The 12,321-nt window shown below is 39.7% G+C and overlaps 1 protein-coding gene across 3 annotated transcripts in view; it reads left to right on the top strand.

Annotated features, from left to right (window-relative positions):
* Window positions 1-8,454: 8,454 nt before the first annotated feature.
* The window catches only part of Git (ARF GTPase-activating protein GIT1), a 77,512-nt gene continuing 73,645 nt past the window's right edge, over window positions 8,455-12,321 (top strand). For 2 of the 3 annotated variants that reach the window (XM_072298471.1, XM_072298498.1), the window contains exon 1: window positions 8,455-8,675. In XM_072298471.1, coding sequence (XP_072154572.1) covers window positions 8,630-8,675 — 46 coding nt within the window. In that variant the 5' untranslated portion in view covers window positions 8,455-8,629. The other variant, XM_072298520.1, reaches the window with a different exon arrangement.

Raw genomic sequence — 12,321 nt, 5'->3', positions numbered from 1 at the left:
TTACGCGGTAACGGATCCGCCATACTTGCGACGTCAAATGGTGCAACAGACCTGGTCTTTTCATCACTTACAATGTATTTTCCCATAAGGAATTGGCAGCCGCTTTTCAAGTGCAAATATCGAGTCAATATCTATGATTTTTTGAACAAAATGGAATTCAGAAATGGATACTGTTAGGGTCATCCCCTGAGGGGATGAGAGGGTTGGACACGAGATACTCAATGGGTGCAGGTGTGATTAGAGTCCCTTTATACCCAGAGTTACGACAACTCGATTATCAGCTGGCTGGCAGCCGGCCTTGGCTGGCCATGGAGGCCGAAACGAGTGCACACCAAACGAACGATATTGAGGGATAAGGATCAGGAATCCTGCGATGTCTGTCACACAAAAACAACAACATCAACAAACTGATCAATTAAAAAGAAAATGAGATTGGTTTGTGAATAATTTCTTAATCTATTTTCATTTTGGACCTATGGAAATAACAATTTACTCTTGATAAACCACAATTAGGTAATATTTTCATTATTCTTGTTCACATTCTAGGTACCGCCATCTTGGTGCACTCGTTTCGGCCTCCATGAGCGAGGCCAATCAGAATTGGATTTTTTTTTAGGCCACTTTCAGCCCAATCCTGGCCCAACCAAAAGTGAGTTGTCGTAACTCTGGGTATAAAGGGACTCTAGGTGTGATGACAAAACTGTATTGCGAGATGCCAAGTCCGACATCCCCGGACAGCTAGGCGACAGTGCTGCCTCAGGTGGCAATGTATAGAAGTACTTAACCTAACATGTTCCTTTTTTTTTTTGAAAAAAAAATTGATTTTTAGAAAATTGTGAGTCAGTGGGCAAGGTACACTCTACTACAGGTATGGACAAATGGAATTTTAGAAAGTCGTCAAAACGCGTAGATTTGACAGCATCGAGAGTACGACTGCGAGGACCTGCGCGGCAAATTCACGGTGGGTTTTGCCCATGGTTTTGCCTAGAGTACCTATATTAAGAGAGTATGGCCACTGGGTCCCATGGAGAGGCTTAGGACCCAAAAATGGCGGTGCTTTGTTTTGGTTTTTGAGGATGGGAGGGGGGTCATTGCCAACTTTTGACGGCTATCACCAACCGCACTTGCTGCCAACCTTACTACATCCAAGATAATTTTTCTCAAAAATTGCACACGATTAGCCTTAAAAATATGTAAAGATGTCGCAATTGTGCATTTGAGGAAATTTCTCGTTACGATAAGCAAAGAAAACTACATTTTGAGCCATTTTGCATTACATTAATTTATGGCGTCCGCCATTTTTGGGTCCTAAGGGCTCCATTTAGCCTAAGATGGCTTAGCCAATCAGAGGTGGTAACTTCAGTGGCCATACTCTCTCAATATAGGTACTCTAGGTTTTGCCGACTGGCGACTTGGACGGTCAACCGTTGGAATTCGGCGGTTTACCTCGAATCTCCACCGCGGCGGTGCGTTTTCGGGGGTTCGGCACTCTCTCAACGTTGTGACCGACCGCCGCCATATTTGTTTACGAAATTATCATTTCGCATGCCTAAGCATCGTGTGCTGGTCAATTACAGTAGAGTAACTCCAAATTAATTTAATTTAAATCGTTTCAGTCGTTCCATTTTAGCCTCAATAAACTAAGCTCACCATTACGCGAACGTAAGTATTTGTTTAATTTTTGCAACTGTTTCACTCCACTTGTTCATTGTTCTAATGTCTTCATGAAGTGGGTTTTCCACCAGAATTTACGTATAAAAGTCTCCAAACGTTTCTGATTGATTGGTATGAATATCTAGTATTCTCAAATTTAAATGTAGTAGCGCTGCTTGATCTTGTAACTTTTAACTTCGGAGTTGTTTGTGATACCTCCTCGTTGATGCATCAGAGGTAACACCGGCCTCTTGCCGTAATGTGTCAATATTTGCAAAACACATCGAACATTCAACAAACTCCATTGCTCTCAGCAGTATAAACCATTATTTCAGTATTTTCCAGACCAAGTGCAAGTAACAGAGAGGATAAATGCCTAAATATCTCATGACGCTTGCTGCCTGTTGGGCTGATTGTTTTACTCGTGTTGGGGTCAGAACAAAGCTGAATCAATGGCTTTTCTAGTTTAGAGGGAAGGAATTTATCTCAAGAGAATCATTTGATTCTGTTGCGCAGCCTCCCATAACACAGCCAGACCTAAAGTCCACATGCTTCTTCTAAGGTCAGCAGCCAGTTGGGCTGAATGTACAATGCGTTCTCTCGTGAAATCTTACAATAATATTCGATTTGTAAAGATCTTAAACCCGAATTAATGCAGGCAATTGACTCCTAACAGAAGTTAATATAAGTGAAAAATTTTTTCTTAGGCCCCCAGCTACTTTATCTGCAAAGTGAAATCAACATTTTAACCATTTATGCTAGATATTCCAGAGAAATTGGTCAGTGATGAGTCTAAGTGTGTAGACTCTAATGGAAAATCCACCGGACAATGACGCTGGTGTTTTGAAGACAGTTACAAAAAAAAAACAAATGTTTGCAAATGCGTAACAGACAAGTACCGAAGTCTGAAGTCTACCATAAACGTACAACTAAACGTAGATTTGAAAGATTAGATTGAATGATTAAATGTAGCTGTGCTATTTCAGCTGGACCCGGGGAATCTAACTGGAGAAGTCTTGTGCCTGCGAGGAGGGAGTTGGGCGCTGCTGACACTCACACTTCACAGTGAAATTGACCAAAATTGTCCCAGAAAAATTTTAGTACTCTCACTGAATAAGGGGGAGGGGACAATCCCTATTTGCCTGATGTGTGAGAATTTTCACCCTTGTGATAAATTTTAATTTGAAAAGGTATGTTCCTCCTAGAGGCCCAACCCCTTTCTTGCTTGCACCATTTACATTTTTAAAGCAGCCTCAGTCTTGATAGCCTGCTGAATGGGCTCCATGATGAACAGAGATGCAAAATTGCATGCAATTTCATATAAGGTAAAATTTCATGAAAGTGGAACTTCTGCAATAGGCTCAGTAGGCCGTGGAATGCGTAGAATCAGTAAAATCTCAATATTTAACAAAATGAGAGTCAAACTCTTAATTTTATTTTAAGATAATTTTACGAGTGGTGTACACTCCTCCTTAGAAATCTGTGAACTTTCATATCATGTTAAATTTCATTTTGCATCTCTGATAAGTGATGACAAAAAATCTGTGAAAAGAAGGAATGGATGCTGAGGATGGTCGCTCATGACTCGTACTTCTGGCTGCTACTTTTTCTCTCCTATAATGCAATGATAAACGGCGACATTGCAACTTTTGTCCTAACGGGAGAAAACTTCCTTCATTCGACTATCAGGAATTAATAATAACTTGAAAAAACATTTAAATGTAAATGTTCATTAAGTACGTGGTTGCTTCCAGTCCGCTCAAGGTGTGGATCTTGCCCGCGATCCGTAAATTCAAAACACCCGCGCAATATGCGCCGCCATCTTAGTTTTTTACATGAAAACGTTGAGGTGCTCGATCCCCGAACATGCACCGCCGCGGTGGAGATTCGGGGTAAACCGCCGAATTCCAACGGTTGACCGTCCAAGTCGCCAGTCGGAAAGATTCACCTTTATAGACTCAGAATGGTCATTCTATCTTTTTACTACAGGAAAGCTACATCGTGTCAGCATACCCACACGACCAATGAAAAACCGGCACATAAATGGTCGTACTCTGTCTAAAAAGGTACTCTATGTAAATCCAACTTTGTTTAAATAAAGAAGCCCGAGTACGGAACTGTGGAGGGGGTACCGTTTGCAGGTTTAAATAGAGTCCCTTTATACTGAGAGTCAAGACAATAATGCGAATCCATTTCTGATTTAACCGGATTTTAGGCCTTCACAGTGTCACTAACGGGAATAAAGATTACATTTTCACCAATTGCAAAGATTATAATCTGTAATGGACCGAGGAATTTCGGGTTCGACAAGGAACAAACGGAATGAAAGAAGGAACGGAGAAAGAAATTTAAGAATGAGCCGATCAAAGATTACGAAAAACGCTCAATTTCTGTAATCTTTATTCCCGTTTGTGACTCCATGAGGGGTGTTGTCTTGACTCTCAGTATAAAGGGACTCTAGGTTTAAAAAGAAGCCCGAGTACGGAACAAAGACATAAAGACGCAGCGCTCGTATCTAAAAGCACGGGGAAAAAGTGAAGCTAGAGTCCCTTTATGCTAAGAGTCAAGACAATTCGGCTCATGGATGTCACAAACGGGAATAAAGATTACAGAAATTGAACGTTTTTCGTAATCTTTGATCGGCCCATTCTCAAATGCCTTTCTCCGTTCCTCCTCTCATTCCGTTTGTTCCTTGCCGAACCCGTAATTCCTTAGTCCATTCCAGATTATAATCTTTGCAATTGGTGAAAATGTAATCTTTATTCCCGTTTGTGACACTGTGGAGGCCTAAAATACGGGAACCAATCAGAAATGGATTCAAATTGTCCTGACTCTCAGAATAAAGGGACTCTAAGTGAAGCTAGGTTCGGCGCTGCGCGCTTGTGTGAGTGTGTAAATGAGCGCGGGAATCCATGGCGGCAAACGGAAATTTGATTTGAACTTGTCCTCTTGATTTTTGCACATTTCTTCTTTGAAACGTATTTTAAATTCCTAAAACGAATATACTAAGAAAGTTCGATCTGCGTCCTAATATAATACACCTACTTTTGCTCGGTAACAGGCAGTAATCTCACATAAAGTTAGTTTTTCTTCTGCTCATGGTGGTTCTGCAGGTTCAAACAGGCCGTTACAGTTCTAGATCAACGTTACTCCCAAATGAAATTAATCGGTCAACGACGGACTGAAACTAACCTAAAGTTAAAAAAATATGAGTGTGTACCTGAATTTGGGCAAAAATCAACCTAAAATACTTTGTTTCCGCAATTTTATTTATTAGTTCCCGCCCTACATTTGAATTCAAACTTGTCCCGATTTCGCCGCCAATCCTCTAGCCAATAGTAGAGGTGATTGAAAAGAAGCTCTAGAAGCTTCATTTTTTGCTTTTTTTGTGCTCCGTCTTTATGTCTTTGGTACGGAACTACACCCGATTTATTATGTTCGGTTTATCGTTTGTCAAAGTTTTGTGGGATTTTTTGCACAATTTTGATACTGCAATAATAATTTTAACGTTCAAACGCACAAACGTTTGAATGTTAATTTGATTGTAATTTAATCAAAAAACGGGCCCCTTAACCTACGTCACGTAGTCACGTGACACGTACTGAGGCTCATGGGAAATTTTCAACTTTTCCATACCTGTGTAAATCAAAAGCAAGGTTGATTAATCCAAGGCGGATAAAGAATGGTGGTCGCATCTCGTACCCTCTTGACGTCACGATTGTAAACAAACCCAACTGCGGAGTTAGGGCATGGACCAATAGAATAAATAAGGACTCCCAACTCCCTATGCTACCCTGTGTTAAAAACCGTTAACGCGCGCTCGCAGCGAACCTGGCAGAGGGTGCGGTGAACTAACGCCGCAGCGGTCCACGATCGTACCTCTACAGTATGTTATTCCATGCAATGTTCTTTGTTTATCTATGATTTATTTATTTGTGTAGATACTTTAATACATTTTACTTTCGCAAACTAATGAAATTGTATAGATACATACCTTCGGCAGAGGTCAATGCGAAAGACTTTGATTTGAAGTATCTTATCAAAACACGAGCAAAGATGATTCAGTCAACTTCTGACGCAGAATCAAAGAGACTTGCTAATAATCAAATTAAAGGTAATGCTTGAAGTCAAGTATCTTTGATTTTGTGACACTCAGTTGATTTTTATCAGTACAACACTATTTCTCACTGAAAAGATTTCACTTAACAGAGAGGCGCCTTCGGCTAAAAGTACAATCCTGATTCCTGCTGCACACTACATACACACTTCCTTTGGCTTTCTCAACAGCAGTTGCTGCTGAGTAAAACGGTTAGAAATAACACTTCACATTAATACCAGATTATGTACACGAAGACTGACGAAGATTGAAATGAAAATGGGAAACTTTTCACACTAAACTCTTCAAAACTGCAGGGCGACCACGAGGATACGAGGATCTAGAAACTTCTATGAGCACTACTGAGTGATAAGCCTAAATAGGTGGTGCATGGAAATATAAACAGGAAGACCCAATCATCGGTTTAGTTCACTACACCCTCTGCCAGGGAGCGCTGATGTCAGCGCTAACCGGAGTTGGGGGTCCTTATTTATTCTCTTGGTCCATGGTTAGGGGGTTTGAGGTTTACGCTGCACTCTAACGCTACAAGGTATTGTATAGTCATTAGTCACTTATCATTGTAAGTATTTCTGGCGTTGATAGCTCGAATTTAAAGTGAAATTACTGCGGTGTATTTTATTTTGCTATCTTTATCAGTAAATAATTTAAAAACCGTGAGAGGTTTTTTTTTTTTTTTTTTTTTTTTTTTTAATATTTCTTATTTTCTCCATGGGTACCTGATTATCAATGTAATTTTTCGGGGGATCCCCCGAACCCCCTTATCTGGGTGGAGTCCTCCCTTTGTTTTTCAGAAATCCCCGACCCCCTCTCCGTTTTTCCAATTTTCACACTTGTCTCCCAAATTTCCGAAAGTACAAATTTCTCCTGGAAGCATCAAAAAGAAGAATGATTGGACGTTATTTCCAAATGTCTAAGGAAAAACTACCGCATTACAGCTCTCAAAAATCCGAAATATACTAAGTCCAAAATGATAGGTCCAGTTTCGTCAGAAAGTTGCACATGTGCGTGAAGGAACGAGCCCATCGGGTACATTTCTTTAAACACAAATTTCAGCCAGAAATATTAATCATCAGAATGATTGTAACTTCCTTGCAAATTCTCCGTAAAAATTTTAACTCAGACTACGATCTGAAAGCGTTTCATCAGGAAGGAAAACTCATAATTCCGTTAAGAAGTTGTATGAGCCGCCGCGGCATCGCATCGGGTACACTTCGGGTACATTTCAAATCGCGCGGTAAAAGCCCGTACCCTCTGTACGTCACACATCCTCAAGATGGCAGCCAAAATCGAAATGCGACCACCATTCTTTATCTTATCCGCCTTCCTTGGATTAATCAATCTTCTTATCGGCGTTTGAGTTTAGCAGAGATTCACTCTTGGCCCGGAAGGCTAGGACTTACAGAAAATCCCGCCGCAGATCATCAGTAAGCGGGAGCGTGACACCGATGCGTGTATGCTCTCAGCTCTGGTGGAGAAAGAGAGAACTTCAATTGCACTTATTTATTAGCAATTTTGCTTGAGAGGCATAAACACTTCGGTAGCCCAGTGGTAAGGCACTCGCCTTCGGGACGGAGGGACCACGGATCGCGCCCCTTGACTTTAATATTTTGACGTCGTTATTGCACATTATGTCACAAATGCCGCGAGTGGCCGTAAAGAAATACTTCTTTTTCCATAAAATAAGAGTGAGGCGTGCATTTTTGCGCACGTAATTGAAAAGGGCTCCTCTTGCAGAGAAACCTCTGGACCTAGGGTGTAGGCTGTAGGGCCCTAATCTTACGTAGACCGTCCAATAATATTTTTTTTTTTAGAGGAAAAAGCAGACTCCGAAGACAGAAATAAATGTAACATTAGTGGGCAGTATAAACAAATAAATGTAAGTAAGCCTTTTCAAAGGGGCCGTCCGCAAATTACGTACCTAAGGCACTTACAGGGAGCCAGGAGGGGGGTCCAGGTGCCTTACCTACGTAAGCCAAACGCTAAAATTTTGTTTCTTCCAAATTCCATTAATCTAAAGACTTACTAGTCCAAATTTCGTTTTTTAGACGTTTAATGTTTTTTGGTTAAAATGTAATTTTTCTGAACTTTTTGAATTTAAAAACTGTTATTTTTTCAATACAACTGTTATTTTTCATGATCTCCTACCAGCGATTAGTAATGTTTAAAACAATACCGATCTGTTTCAACACCATTTTTTTTATTAAATTATGCATTTAAACGATAGAAGAGGGGGGGGGGGGGGGGGAGTTCATAAAAATCGGAAAAATTGCCTTTCGTAATTTATGGACGGCCCCAAAGAGTAATTTTGAAATTTCCTATTAGTATTTTTTGTATTCCTTACGCCTACGGTCGTTTTACTTCGAATTCCGTACCCTATAAATAAAAGAAGAGCAATTGTGCAGATTTTTCTTTTACATAAAGGGACGTTTCACTTTAAAAGATTCCGTCTTGGTCCGCAGGAGTTTTTGTCAGCCCTTCCTTCAGAGCTCAGGGGGGCTGAATCTCTGCCTGAGGCGAGGACTGACAGAAAATCCTTCTCCGGGTGCGGAGTGCCTAGAGTCTGCAGAAAGGGAACATCGATGCTCCCGACTGCGCACCAGACAGTTTGCGATGGAAATTCGGCAGGATTTTTTGTAAGTCCTGCCATGGTCCTGCCTTCGGAATTCAGGAGTGAATCTCAAATCTCTGCTGAACACTCGACTCCTTTTTATCAACCTTGTGTGTTGTGTGTAAATCTACCTTGGGAATATCCCTGAGAAACGCAATCCTCCAACTTTTCTGTGACTGTGATCCTGAAATGTTGATCCTAAATTAATTAATTATAATTAATGGAACAACTAGTTTTTTTAATCATTCAAAATGACATCCTTGAAGACACGTAATTGTGCTGACTGTGGATCCCTGGGTATGTACGCTTTACTTAAGTGTAGTCTATTAAAGTCACTCGAATGTATTTTCTGAAGAAATATTGACAATTCCGGTCTGCCCAAATAACAGACCCAGGCGGAAGACCCCCATAAGTGTGCCCAAGACCAATCCACACAGGTCAGTCATTCCGGTGGACGAGTTTTGGTACTCTACTGCGCAGTGACGTACTATTGAGTGCTTGCAATGTATTTCTTATGGGTGCACTCAATAGTACGTCACAATGAGTGCTGCGAGTTAGGGCTGGGCGGGGGAGTGGATTTCAAAAAAGCTGCGCAATGACTGACCTGTGTGGATTGGTCTTGAGTGTGCCTACCCCAGACCCTAGACCACCTAAGTGGTAGTCGTTCAGATTCCTCCTCCCCCCTTGATATAACCATTTACCTGTGTATACGTATGTAACCCTTTTATTCCTACCACTGACAATTTTGCCAGATTATGATCTTCACCAGAAAAAGGTCAGTGAACTACAACCCAATTAAGCTAGACCATCTGGAAAAAGAGAGAGTGACAGTTTTCAAGTACCTCGGCATTGCATATGAACAGAAATGGTATTTTAACTCTCACCTTTAAGTATATGAAAGACCGTGTGGCTGTTAACTCAAATCTCATTACATTCACTGCGGGTGCAAAGTGGGGCCTTACTTAACCAAAAAATTCTTAAGACTGGCAAAATCCCTCATTTACCAACTCTTTGAACTAGGAGCCCCCTTTTACTTGAATCAGATCAACCTGAAGATCCTGAACGTTAATATTCATATGAGCATTAAAAGTGTCTCAGGACTACTCCAATCTAGAGTACCTGTGTAGTGAGAATATAGACAGATGTGAAACCCTGAAAATCCATCAGGCCTTCGCCGATGCCTCCGCGAACGAAGTAAGGGCCCAACACGGCAGCCAACATATGAATTCACATTATCCAGATTGATTTATTATTATAATAGTCCCCGCCATTCGCAAAGCATGTTTTTGCCATAGTTTTTCCATAAATTTCAATACTCATTTTTGTGAAAGAACGCACATTTATGAACGTTCTTAGCCATCTTGGTTTGAATTAGAATCTGAAGGTTGGCAGGGTAATTTTATGTGTCAAAGCAGGGGCGGACTGGCCCTAGACTGGCCATGGGGGCAGGGAGGTGATCGCCTCCTAACAATGCGCCCTGGGCGCTCTGAAGGGGCCCCCGCGACGGTTTGTTTCTTGAGTCATCGTTTTTTCCCCCGTGACGTAATTCTCCAATCCTTTTCAAACACTACAAGACCCCAAAATCCTTGAAAATTTGGCTCTAAGAGACATAAAAGGTCGCCTAAAGCTTATAATACATAATGTACTGGGAAATTTAGTGGGCACCTGGAGCCTCAGATGTGATGAAGGGGCCCCTGCTTGAATAGGAGCAATCGTAATCAAGAAAAGGAAAAGAGAGAAGACGAAAAGACAAGACGGTAGCTAGGCAGCCATGATGAATCTATATTGGGTTGGATGGCTTCCGGCCGTCCTCGGTCCTGAGATGGAAAATTTCATGAAAAATTAGGATTTTGAAATTTCACTTGAAATTTCAATGAAATCGTGAAAAATTAAAAACTAAGCTTGATTTTCAGTAATTTTTTGATTCTAGTAATTTTTTCTGCCCAACTGCTTGCCACAACAAGACGAATATGCATAGGGAGTATTAGGGAGTCGTACCTCGTGCCCTCTTGCCGTCACGCAACAAAATGGCGGCTAAAATCGAAATGATTCAACCGTCGTTGTTTGTTTTGTCCGCATTCGTGCCATAGATTTTTGGTACTGTAGATTTTTGTCGGTCAACTAAGACAAAATGATCATAAAATTCCTTCCTTACTTTTCGTTGTTCGTATTCTTTTGGCTCTAAACTTCATGCATTCGCTGTGAAGAAAATGATTTTCAGTAAAAAAAAAAAAAAAAACAAATAAAAAAAAAAACGGTAGAAAAAACCAAAAAAAATAAAATACAGCAGAAATATGTACTCCAACGTTACATACAACATACAATGCACTGAGTACTGGGCTCTTCATCTATAATTCTTGAAATTTACCATTTAAATGCAAATAAAGTTTAGAGCAATAGAAAAGAAAGGTACTTAGGTACATACTATTTATTCTAATCTTAGAGAAGAATTTTACCTACTGAAAAGAATAGCACAATCATGACTTTTTTTTGAGGGACACAATTGTTTTACGATGCCATATTATTTATAGGAGAGTAACAAGACCAGCTAATTGGAAAGAAAGAAAAAACAGGCGTGAGGAACAATAAGAAAATGTATTATTATTAAATTTAGGAACATGAGTGAAGAAAAGGAATTAAGGGACCAATAAATCAATTTTTCAAAAAAATTGAAATTTATGAGGCCGTTTGAAATTTCACGTGAAATTTCAAGGGCGAACTCAGCCTCGGGCACAGTAGTGTACAGGAGAGCACAGCGCTCTCTACATGACATATGATATACTATCATAACAACTTCCCTTTTTTCTTTTTTTTTTTTTTTTTACAAACAAAAAAAAGATACAATAAACAGATTGGTTTTATAAAATTTAATTAGTTTTATAATCTTTAAGATACGCTGGAGGTTTCCTATCGTGTTGAATGTTGCCAACATTTGGGCTACTTTTATTAGCATTTACACAACCTCCTCCTATATTTGGTTTTGAGGGCTGAGGTTGAGTTGGTGCAATATTCAACTCTGATAGATCTACTGTCACAATGTTACTAGAGGGACCTACAATAATATTATCAATATTTTCCGGGGTTAAATTGAATAGATATGGTAGGTCTTCTTCAGCTGAGAGATATTCTTTTTCCAACGTTGGAGTTTGGGGGAAGTGTTGAGATTGTCATTCTTCAATTAGTATTAAATCATTTTCATAACAATTAGCCGATTTTTCTTGGAGTTCAGTTGTTAGCGCTTGATCAACATCACGCTTTTCATCATGATTTGGCGTTTTTCCTTTTTTTAGGTTTGATGAATACTCTATTTCTTCGGTATTGTTTACCTGCTTCATTTACAATGTTATACCTACGAGCGTGGTTGTTTACATTTTTTTACAATACAACCTTGCTCCCACTCAGCATTCCATGATTTCTTGAAATAAACTGTATCACCTATTTTTAACTCGGAGAGTTTTCCTTTGCCTTTGTGATATTTTTTCATTTCCTTAATGTTATCTGATTTTAATTTGTGAAACATAGTATAAGAGATTGGCTTTGATTGGAGGTTTGACTTTTGAACAAACAATTTAGTTCTTAGGTTTCCAGACATTCAGAGATTTGACAGGGATGGCATTTTTCCTTTGGGTGTATTTCTAAAATTAAGAAGAGCAACATAGGGATCTTGGTTTGCTTTGAAGCATTTTCTAAGCATTTTCTTCAGAGTTTGTACATTTTGTTCAACTAGTCCATTAGATTGAGTATATTTTGGACTCGATGTTTCGTTAACTATTGACCATTCATCACAAAATTATTTAAATTCTTTAGATTGAAAAGGAGAGCCATTGTCAGAAAAGATTATTTGTGGAATTCCATAAACTACAAAAACCCTCAAAAACATTTTTCGGGCAAAAAATCCGGTCGAGGAAATTGACGTGTCACTTCCTTTTAATTAAGTATAAGA

Source organism: Bemisia tabaci, chromosome 1 (assembly GCF_918797505.1).
Source record: "Bemisia tabaci chromosome 1, PGI_BMITA_v3".
Taxonomy (NCBI): Eukaryota; Metazoa; Arthropoda; class Insecta; order Hemiptera; family Aleyrodidae; genus Bemisia; species Bemisia tabaci.
Note: the sequence above shows the minus strand (reverse complement) of the source record. Positions and strands in the feature narration are given on the sequence as shown.